Genomic DNA, 12,368 nt, shown 5'->3' with positions numbered 1-12,368 from the left:
TAGCTATTACTAATCATTACAAAACCAAATTTTATATATGTAATTATTTTATATATATATTATATGTAATTATTAATTTTCTTTGAGTTATTTAATTTAATAATACCTACACATTTTCATTAATGAACTTCAACAAATATTTAAGCTTGTATTCTCTGGAAGACCCTGGAATTGAAATTCAGAACATGATGATGCCACCAACGAGCTAAAGAATGCCTTTCTTTTCATGGGGCTTCTCCTTTTGAGCTACACTTGGATTTTAAAAGGAAGAGAAAGAAAAAGTATAGGCGTTCACACCCACTTACCTGAAGTTACTATAAAATTTAAACCTACTGTTAAATTTATAACCTCTCCCTGTGGAACACCTGATGGTCTTTAATATTTATGGATCTCTTGGTTTCCAAATATTTAGGCATAATACTTAGTTCAATGTTCCATCTTTTTTTTTTTTGACCCAAGATTCAAGTCCATAACTTCTGAAGTAACTGGAGAAGTGGAATGAATAGAGGGAGTATGAGTGTTCAGCAATCAGCTGACAATTAAAACTTACCAGAACACTTCTTTGAAAAAAAGGAATGAATTGGCATCCAGTCTACATTCCCCAAATTTATTCTAAATAACTAAGATACAAAAGATGCATTTTATGTTCATGTAGTCACAATGCACTGAATGTTCACTATGTGCTAAATGCACAAAATTATTTAATACATAAATTCTAAAAGCCGGTATTTTAAAAAATACTCTAATTAATTATAAGTGAGCAAATGTATTTGTTTTTAGTATGGCTCTTTCTTTAAAACCAGTTTTCCCTCTGCACTGTTCAAAGATGGAAATTATTAAGAAACTGGTCAAAGAGCTCATCATCCTTTTGTGTTCTGCTTATTTATTTCTACTCACTAGATGATGTTTCATTTCATGTTAGAAACTGCATCTCTGATCTTCTGCTTCCTGCAACCCCTACATGTTCCACTTGTCCCCACCTGTCAGGCTCAAGCTCATAGCTATATTTGGATTGTTCCTGCCCTAAACCAGATCTATTTAAAACATCATTGGCTGAGAAAGGAAGGTTTCGGTCCTTCTCAGGGCTGATGACCCATTCAATCTCCAAACATCACCTGGGGTCTCACTCTGCCTTTTCCAAGACCATTTCTTCGGAGTGTAGCTACCCTTTCTTGCCAAACTTTGTCCAATTCAATTTGACCAAACCTTGTTTTGTAATCCCCTTGAGACTGTTCTTGTGGTTGTCACCTTAACTCTGGTCCCAGGCCCTCTGCATGGTCTATTCCTTTGGATCTCCTCATCCAACCCTAGAGTAGAAATGCCCTTGTAAACACAACTGCAGAACCAATAATAGTAAGCATCTTCCTTGGACATGATAATTAGTTTTGTAAATATTTCACCTTGCTATTGTTTTTAGCCACTTAAAATAAAATTATGCTTTCTCATATATCAACCATTGTACAAACCTAAATTTTATCAAAATACAATTTCATGGGTCATGTGTTTGGGATTTTTTTCACTCTAGAATTCTGTAGTTTATATATGTGAATACATTTTAATCTAATTTTTTACATAACCTTTTCAAAAATTTATTTCTTCACACATTCAGCAGTCTTCACAAGACCTAATATTAGTAGAATTTTTATTCATGTTTCAGGACATTATCATTAATTTTTTTTAAAGATTTTATTTATTTAAGAGAGAGAGAGCATGAGCAAAGGGAAGGGGAAGTAGCAGAGGGAGAGGGACAAGCAGACTCCCTGCTGAGTGTGGAGCCCGACGTGGGGCTCGATCCAAGTACCCCAAGATCATGACCTGAGCCAAAGTCAGATCCTTCACCAACTGAGCCACCCAGGTGCCCCTTATTATCGTTATTTAAACAGCTAATTTCTGTGCTTGCTTTGGCAGCATAAATACTAAACAGCTAGTTTCTTTTCTAATTCTTCTGGGTACTTGGAAATGTGTTGTTTGGTGCTCCTTAACAATGTATTTATTGTTATTGTTGGTTACTTTAAAAGAAAATAATTCGAGTATACATACATATTTTGATGAATTGAAAACTGTCTTTCATATACCTCCTTTCTTTCTATGCCTCTCACTTCTTTAAAAAAGATTTTATTTATTTATCTGAGAGAGAGAGAAGCAGACTCCCTGATGAGCAGAGAGCCCAATTTGGGGCTCAATCCCAGGACCCTGAGATCATGACCTGGGCCAAAGGCAGAGACTTAGCCAACTGAGCCACCCAGGTGCCCCATGCCTCTCACTTCTTTTGTTCCAATTCACATAAGAACTCTTTCCTGCCAAATCAGTCATGAGTCAGTTGAAATGGGATTACTTTATTTGAGCCAAGATTAAAGAACCTTTTTGAATTAAATGTGCTGGTTTGTTCTACTAGAACATTGCATCACTTTCAAAAGCATCCCTCGTAGCTCCTCTAATGCCCCTAATTCCTTGGCAATACTCTAAAATGAGCTTAGCAAATCAACAGTTCTCAAAGTGTGGTCCCCAGAGCAGCAGCATCAACAACCTCTGGGAACAAGTAGAAATGTAAATTGTCCAGCCCCAGCCCAGACTTACTGGATCAGAAACAATAAGGGTGGAGGACTGCCCAGCAATCTGTGTTTAAACAAGCCCTCCAGGTAACTTTGATGCACACTAACGCTCTCAGTAGTAAAACCGAAGGTGGGCTTTTAAATAAGAAAATGACATGATTAGAGGATGGTTAAAACACGTGCTTCATACAAGCATTTCACAAAGTTAAACATTTTAAAAAGTCATTTCGGGGGAGCCAATTTTAGCTATTCCATATTAAAATGGTCTTTCCAATGGAAACCATAACAAATTTTAATGAAGCAACATATTTTACATTATTAAGGGCATAAAATACAGCAAATGCAGAAACATTTTTTCCATGACAATGGAATCAAAGAAGAATAATTTACTAGATAACTTGAGCTGCCTTCATCCTCTGCTGGATTAAATTAGAATTAGTCTACATGTTAACTGAACCTCAAATCCTTGGAAATTAGCCATTAGGATAAGATGGCTTTTGAAAATTTAAAAATCGAAAATAAAATTTCTTAGAATAATTCCTTTTGTAGGAAGAAAGAAATAGTTTTGAAAGGAAGGTTGGAGCGTTCCAAATCATAACAAGAAGGGGATAATGTGAATTGCTAGGTAAGACTAGGGAAATAGAAGGTAGCAAGAAGGATATGGAAGATACATTTCACCTGCTTTACATAGCCTACAGCTTGCCCTTGGAAGGACTCCCTCCAGACAGGTTATCCAATCTCTTTGTATTTGATTGTAAACAAACCTCACTATTTTGACATCAAGAGCCCTACATCATGTGAATCTTATTAAATCCAATTCATTATTTTTCTGTTTTTCAGTTCCATGTTTCCTCAATGTCCATTGTGATGATTGTACTTTCTCTTGTTTATTTTTTCTAGATTTTATCTACTAACATTAGAGCACACAGATATTTCAGTGAAAATGCAATGGTTCTTTTGGGTCCTCTGTAATACCCCTAGGTTATAGGTAATTTACCATGTATCATCCATGTGGAGGACAGGGTCCTCGATGTCAGGGTTATTTTTTTTTGCATGTTCTTTTTTCAGTATCAAACTATGGGTGTGAACATCAAGGGTCAGTGCAGCCTTAAACAACGCTAAAATGGCTAATGATGTTTATTTCAATATTTTAGAAGAAGTTTTATTTCTTGACATTTTGGCAATGATTCTTTGGTTGCTACCTTCAGACTCTAACTGATGGAGAGGAAGAAATTTAGAAGAATGTTTTACATTCTCCTTTTATAACAAATGTTTTACCTCTGCACAACAGATGTCACTGACATATGATTACTTCCAACTGTAAAAGCTGAACTTTATCTAGAGGGTCTTGACCAAAGAAAAGAAGATTTCTGTTCAGGCGTTTTCTATATGCATGAGTCACTTTGTTGGGTCCAACTTTCATTTATACTCTTACATGAGATGAGGCCCCTTTGATTGGCTACCTGTAATCCCACTGGAGTGGGAATTGTGGTGGCAATGTGAGTGATGTCTTTAATGTGAAATATTGAGATTTTACTTGATTGCACACAAGAATCTTAAGATTTATAGAATATATATACACATATATATATACTTTTTATTACAGATAACTAATGGGAGAGTGATCTTTCTTTTCTTCAGATATATAACTTATCTTGTTTTCCTTTCTGTAGGAAATGAATGTGCAATCCATATACATATAGTTTTAGGGGTCAATGATCTAAGTAAAAAATTGAATCATTAGATTATTTTGGTCAAAAATATCTAGACTCTTGAATATAATTATTGTCCATATGGTTAGTAAATTTCAAGCTATTATGCTTAAATCCATTTTAACCCTTTTAGAATCTGAATTTTTTTTTTTTGGCATCAGCAAAGCAATACTCAGCAAAATACCTGCCACAGAAAAGATTCTGTTATACAGATAATTCCAGCTTAGTACCAGCAAACATTCAGTGTTTAAGATTGTGGCATTATGATGGATGATGGCATATTCCTAAACATATCAATCCTTTTTCAACTGCAGCTGCACCATTATGCCTCCCAAAATCATTAATTCAACAGCACTGCCTTTCAAACATGATTCACAATTAAATTCAAACTCACAAAAATGTATCTGCCAGTAATTCTTAAATTTTTTGTTATCATAACATTATTTTTTAATAATTCCTCAATTCTTGTGGTGCATATTCATCATGGGATATATTTATTTCATTCATATAGTTAACCAATATGTAATAATTACTTACTATAAACTAAGAATATGGTGCTAGGAATGAGGGATATTATATAGGACACTTTATGGGTTGTATCAAGTTCTTTGCTTCCTGGAAATTATGAACTAACTTCATTTTTTATGAAGTGCATCTAATGCATTTAAATGTGGATCAAGGGCTGCAGAATTTTGTAGTAGCCTTTGAGATACACAAAAAATTATAAAGCAAGGTTTGGAATCATTGCCTAATAATCAGATTTTCAACTCTAGAATATCCAAGAATGAAAGTGGCTGTGTTTTTATTTTGCTTACCAAAACAGTATCTGAAGTCCTACAGAAAGCAGTAATGAATACCTGCAATTATCATATGCTGAATTTGACTGTGAATACAATGTATTTTGAGAGTCAGTCTAAGTGTGCATTAAATACTTTGTAACACAAAGGTAAAATTGAGTAAATTCCTCTTAAATTAAGTAAGACATTCCTTGCAGGAGTTAGGTATATGATATGCATTTAAGATTGTGTGAAGAAGCAGACAGTAAGCATCATTTGTGCAGAGACCTCACTTAGCTTTTACCCTTATGCTTCCATGGTACAATTTAACCATTTCATCTTCATTCTAGAGAATACATGCAACACAGAGTGTAGAATGAGTGAGTGAATGAACTAATGAGCAAAGATATTTTAATTAGCTCATTGTCTCATACATCCAATGGGAAGGGGTAGTGTTTTGCACTATCGATATTCCCAAGGGACATGGTAATGCGTTCTGAAGGTTGTAGGTAGGTATATAAATTAATACAGTGTTACTATCAAGAGTCAGACCTCTCTTCACTTAATTTGTTCCATTCGTTGTTTCTTTGCAGAGAGATTCAATGTTTATCTTATGCCTACACCAAATCTGGATATTTACGGTGAATGCACAATGCAGATCACTCATGAGAATATCTATCTCTGGGATATCCACAATGCCAAGGTCAAACTGGTGATGTGGCCTCTCAGCTCCCTGAGGAGATATGGACGGGATTCAACGTGGTTTACCTTTGAGTCAGGAAGGTAAGCTCTAAGTGCCACAACAACTAAGGAGGTGGGTGACAAATAGACACCTGAAGGACAGGTTCTGTACACTAGTGCCCAGGGTGATCACTGTTTTGGGAAAGGGTAGAAATCACCAAATATATAATTTCTTCAGATTTTTGTTGATAATCTGAATAAAATGTACTCATTTTATGACAGGTTAATTACACTCTTCAAAACAGTTCAGTCCTTTACACTGGCTTCAAACTAATTTAATAATTATTTTAATCATGCAATATATTATTTTATTATTACAATATTGTATTTTTGGTGTATCCTATAATATGTTCAGTGCAATAGGATTCCCATGAAATTCAACATGTCCTTACTGGCATTATTTTTGTGAGTTTTTAATAAGCAAAAAAAATTGAAAGGAGTTTTATACTAAATTGTTGATATATTACTTTTTAGGTTTCTGATATGTTAATTCAGTATTCATTTATCTAGGTTTCGATGTTAATAACATTAAGTGTAAATGTTAATTCAGAGTGACTGAAGAAATGTTGGCAAATCCATAATATATGAAATGCATAACCCAGATTTTAAATAGGGTATGTCAAAGCAAATACATTGGTTTCTTGGTCATAGCATATGGTTGGAATCCATAAATGTCTTAAACAAATGCTTGTTTCATAATCATTATTTACAGACACGAGTTTAGACATGAACTTCAACCAGATAAATGAATGTCTTTGTGCAATGACCCTTTGTGATTTTGTTGTCACTCATCCAAGACAAGACCTACTTAGATTTGGGGATTCTCTATAAGAAATACTTAATGTATCAGTCTTCCCACTGGGAAAATGATTTATACATTCTGAAAATGAATCTGTGGCATTATAAGACAATTATAGTGAAGTTTTGTATACTTGATATAGCAATTTTAGTTTCATAACTTTGTTCTTACAAAACTATTAAATACTTATTCAAGGTCAGGTTCTAATAATATCCATCTAGGTTAGGCCAAGGCTATATGTCTTTCAAAATTTTAAGGAAGAGGGAAAAACCCTGAGCTGAGCTGAAGTAATTTTACCAGTCTGGACCGTTTTGCCTAGATAATATTAAACTCTCTCCCACACTGGTTTCTCTAAGAGCCTTCAATTCTATGTTTACTTAGTGGCTGTGAGTTCACTCAACTGTCTATTTTCAGTCCACCTAGAGCCTGACAGTAATAATAGTAATCACATTCTAGATAACTATTAAGAAATAAATATTCTCTTAAGAAAATGAATATTTAAAAAAAAAAGAAAATGAATATTTTTAGGCATATACACTATTTTTAAAATTATGTGGTTATTGAAAAGGGATTATAACTTATTCACTGACCTAAGGCTTATGATACATTTTTTTTTTTTACTGGCCATAAAAATTAGTGTGTTTGGAAAAAGTGATGGTTTATTTTCATTAGGTAATAACATTATCTCCAGAATTCCCTCCTTTGAATTTTTCTCCTACGTATTCCTATTTGTCTTTTTTTTAATATTCATTATTGAGGGTGTCTGGGTGGCTCAGTCGTTAAGCATCTGCCTTCGGCTCAGGTCATGGTCCTAGGGTCCTGGGATCGAGCCCCGCATCAGGCTCCCTGCTACGTGGGAAGCCTGCTTCTCCCTTTCCCACTCCCCCTGCTTGTGTTCCCTCTCTGGCTGTCTCTCTCTGTCAAATAAATGGATGGAATCTTAAAAAAAAAAAAAAAATTCATTATTGACATAGAGTTGACATACAGTGATTTGACAGTTCTATGCATGACTCAGTGCTCACCATGATAAATGTGTCACCATTTGTCATCATACGACGTTATTAGAACATTATTGACTATATTCCCTGTGCTGTACTTTTCACCTCCATGACTCACTTATTTTATTTTATAACTGGAAGTTTGCCTGTTAATCCCCTTCACCTATTTCTCCCATTCCCCTACCCCCTCCTTTTTGTTTATTCTCTGTATTTATGCATCTGCTTGAGTTTTTTGTTGTTCGTTTGTTTTTTTTTAGATTCCACATATAAGGGAAATCATTTGGTATTTGTCTATGTCTGACCTACTTCACTTACCATAATACCCTTTAGTTCCATCCATGTTGTTGCAAATGGCAAGATTTCATTCTTTTTTATGGCTGAGTAATATTCCAGTGTGTGTGTGTGTGTGTGTGTGTGTGTGTGTGTGTGCACGTACACACCACATTTTCCTTTTCCACTCATCTGTGATTGGACCTTTGGGTTGCTACTACATCTTGATTATTATAAGTAATGATGTATTAAATATAGGGGTGCATGCATCTTTTGGAATTAGTGTTTTCATTTTCTTTGGGTAAATACCTAGTGGTGGCATTACTGGATCATATGATATTTCCATTTTTAATTTTTGAGGAACCTCCATATGTTACCTGCCTATTCCCTCATTTCAGAAGTCATCTACTCAGGATTTTATTTTATTTTTTTTTAAAGATTTTATTTATTTGTTTGAGAGAGAGAGCACATGAGAGGGGGGAGGGTCCGAGGGAGAAGCAGACTCCCTGCTGAGCAGGGAGCCCGATGCGGGACTCGATCCCGGGACTCCAGGATCATGACCCAAGCCGAAGGCAGTCGCTTAACCAACTGAGCCACCCAGGCGCCCTACTCAGGATTTTAAATAACAGGTATGGTTTTTTCCTTTTATTTTCTGGTGATTATGTAGAATTTTCACTCCATTTGTACCTGTCCACCAGTTTTTGCCAATTTCTTGTTCCTCCAATGTCTTTAAGGGGAACATACTGGCTCTCCACAGGTGATTAAATTGATATTCTCGACCAAAACAAACTACCTGATAGGCAACTTGTCTTATCTGACAGTCAAAATTAATTGGTCTTCTATGATCTTTGTAATTTTTAATAACTTGAAGATACATTAAAAAATAAAATCTCAGAGTAGGTAAGGCCCATAATCCTCAAGGTTTTTCTGTTTTATATTTGTTTTGGTATTTGTTTAGTTTTGTTGTTTTAAGAGATAACTCTTTTCTACATTTTTTTGTTGGTCAGAATAACTTCTTAAAAAAATAAATAATAATATCTAAAAATCATCTTGACACACACTCCTACCTGTCTTGGGAATCAGAGAGAACGAGGTTTAGGTCATAGCTCTGTCACTTGTTAATAACTTAGCATGTGCCATTTGACCTGTCTTCCAGTTTTCTTCTTTGTATTAGAAGAATTATAATCTCTACTTCCTACATAAATATGGAGAGATTGAGTTTGTGAATATAAAGCAGCATATGACACAGTATTGTCACATAATGGGCATTTAAGAAATCATGATTATGTACTTTTCCTCAGAAATTATGTAATTTGTGTTTTTTTCCACTTTCTGAATGAAGTTTCTATTTACCTCTATTTACCTCTATTCTTAGAGAATTCTGTGAAGGTATATTCTTAGCCAAACACTGGAAATGTGAGGAGAGATAAGCCAAGCAAAACGCTTGGGAGAAGTCGGCATTCAAATGCTGGAACGATCATTAGAAACTTGATGTCTAAGACTAAAAACCAGTGTTACCTGTCATGAGTCAGAAATTTGAGACGAAAATGGGACTGGTGTAGCAAGACTGGAGTACAAATAAGGGGAAAATACTGAGTGGCTGTCTTTATGCTAACTGGTGCTTGGAGCATAATTTTATGGGTTACTAGGTGCCTATTTCATTGAAGAGTCAGCAGATATACAGGGACTCTCTAATTTGCCATGTGTAATACTTTGGAATAAGTTACACTCCAATGGTATTGCCTGCGGGAAAATCAGAGTGTAGAGCAATGAAAATCAAACTTCCTTACCCTTAAATAGATTAAGGGAAAAATCTAAAAGAATCTTGACAAAAAGCTAGTAGAACTAAGAAGTGAATTTAGTGAGGTTAGAAGTAAGAAGTGAATTTAGTGAGGTTAGGTCAATATACAAAAATCAATTTTATTTTATATACAAATAATGCATAATTGAAAGGGAAAATGTTTTGAGTATCTCTTATAATGTCTTGAAAATATGAAATATATATAGGTTGTTTTAACAAAATATGTGTGAGACCTGTACATTGAAAAAACCACAAAATATGACTGAGAGAAATTAAAGAAGACCAAAATAAATGGAGATATATATACCACATTTGTAAATTAGAAGCCACTATAGTCATATAACAATCCTCTCCAAGCCAATGTATAGATTCATTGTAATCTCAATAACAATCCCAAATGACTTTTCTAAATTAAATGACAAGTTGATTCTAAAATGTATTTGGAATTGCAAAAGACCTAGAGTAAGCTAAAACAATTTGGAAAAAACATATTTGATGCATTTCTACTACCCAATTTTAATACTTGTTATAAAATATTAAAAGTATATATAAAGTATAACGATCACTGGAAAAGAATGAAAAGTTCAAAATAGACACCACATATATGGCCAATTTATTTATTTTTTAATATGCTGTGATAATTCAATATGAAAAAGAAACAAATGGTGCTGGAATGACTGGATACCCATTAAGGAGGAAAACTAACAGCTCTTTACCTCACTGCCATGGACTGAATTGTGCCCACCTCCTCCCCCTGCAATATTCATATGGTGAAGTCCTAATCCAAGTGTGATGGTATTTGGAGATGGGGCCTTGGGGCCTTTGAAAGACAATTCAGTGTAAATGAGATCATGAGGATGGGGCCATCATGGTAAGATTAATGTCCTTCTAAGGAGAGATACCAGAAACCTTATTTTCTCTCTCCTCTCATGTGAGGACACAGGGAGAAGGCAGCCATCTACAAGACACAAAGAGAGTCCTCACCAGAAACTGGCCATGCCGGCACCTTCATCTCGGACTTCCAGCCTCCAGAACTAGGACAAAATAAATCTCTGTTCTTGAAGCCCCCTGTCTACAGTATTTTGTTATGGCAGCTTTAGCTAAAACACTTCACCATAACCCCCTCAAAAAAACCTCCAAATGGATATAGACTTAAATGTAAAAGCTAAAATTATAAAATGTATAAAAAAATGTAGGAAAATATTTCTAACCTTGAAATAGGCAGATATTTCTTAAATACTGAAGCAAAAGCACAATCCAAAGAAAAAATATTGATAATTTGGGCTTCATCCAAATCAACCTCTGCTCTTCAAAAGACATCCTATAGAAAATGAAGAAAAAAAAATGAAAAGGCAAGCCATAGACGGGGAAAAAATTTCACAAATCCTTTATCTGACAGAGAATTTATATTTGTAATCCTTAAAGAATTCTCACAGCCCAAAATAGGGAGAAAAATAATTCATTAATAAACTAGGCAAAAAAAAAATTGGACAGGTTATAAAAGAAGATATGCTGATTGGCAGTACAAACAAGAAAAGATACTTAATATCATCTTTAGTCATGAGGAAATATAGATTAAAACCACAACAGGCACCAATATATTCTCTCCCCTACCAAAAGACAAAAAACAAAACCCTGACCCTGTTGAGTGGAGAAGGAAGAACTCTTACTCTGTCTCATTGCTAATGTGAATGGAGAACAGAACACCCCTTCAAGTAGTAGTTTGGCATTTTTGTGTGTGCGCCATATGACAGAGCGATTTTATTCCTAGATATTTACCCACCGGCTGCCCCAAAGCAACATATAAATACTTGTGTTGGAAGAGTCAAAGCAGCTTTATTCATAAGAGTCAAAAACTGGAAACAATCTAAAAATGGCCATCAATACATGAGTGAAAAGACAAATTATAAGGGAGTACTACCCACCCGTGACTCGCAACATAGATGAATCTCAAAAACGTTATTCTAAGCAATAGCTATTATTTCATTTCCAGAAAATCCTCCAAGAGGCAAAACTTATAGTGACAGAAAACAAATCAGTGGTTGCCTGGGGTTGAGGTTGGGGTTGGGAAAAAATGGACTGCCAAAAGGCAATAAGGAAATTTGGGGAGTAATGAAAAACGTCCTGTATTCTGACATTCATCAAAAAACATGGAACTGTTTAGTAAATATTGGTATTATCATATGCAAATTATACTCCAATATTTTCGACATGAAAAAAATTCTGGGGAAAGAAAATAGAACATTAACAGGTCTTATGTTATAATCATTCATACCGTTTGGATGTTTGGCAATGAGCACTGTTACTTTTATAATGCAACACTTCTCTGGAAGGAATGAGGCCAAGGAAGGGAAGAGAGCCTCCAGCATTGTCGGGACAGGGGGTCTTGAAGCTGTGAGACACAACCAGGCTTTTATTCCTAGCGGGGTACGACAAGGTCAGAAATCTGCTTCTGTAACCTGGCCAGGCATTACACTTTCCACATTCTCTCTGTAAATCTCCATTTCCATAGCATTGAGAATTATTTTTTAGATACCTATATTGTCTGATTAAAAAGTTAAAACAAGCTTTTGAAGGGGATGTCGGAAAGAAAAGCTTAAAATCACTCATAATTTCTCCATCTTAAGATAACTGCTTTTAATATTTTGATGTACTTCTTTCCAGTGTATTTTAAAATCAATGCAAAAAGATATTTATCCTTTATTTTCAGTTAATATTA

The 12,368-nt window shown here is 34.8% G+C and overlaps 1 protein-coding gene across 2 annotated transcripts in view; it reads left to right on the top strand.

Annotated features, from left to right (window-relative positions):
* DOK6 (docking protein 6) overlaps positions 1-12,368 on the top strand; it is a 368,967-nt gene that overhangs the window by 219,791 nt on the left and 136,808 nt on the right. For both annotated transcript variants that reach the window (XM_025886885.2, XM_073898065.1), the window contains exon 5: positions 5,634-5,823. In XM_025886885.2, the coding sequence (XP_025742670.1) occupies positions 5,634-5,823 (190 nt within the window). The remainder of the gene's footprint in view (positions 1-5,633; positions 5,824-12,368) is intronic.

Source organism: Callorhinus ursinus, unplaced genomic scaffold (genome assembly GCF_003265705.2).
Source record: "Callorhinus ursinus isolate GAN/ISIS: 27379988/994484 unplaced genomic scaffold, GSC_fseal_2.0 scaffold11, whole genome shotgun sequence".
In the NCBI taxonomy this organism is placed as follows: Eukaryota; Metazoa; Chordata; class Mammalia; order Carnivora; family Otariidae; genus Callorhinus; species Callorhinus ursinus.
Note: the sequence above shows the minus strand (reverse complement) of the source record. Positions and strands in the feature narration are given on the sequence as shown.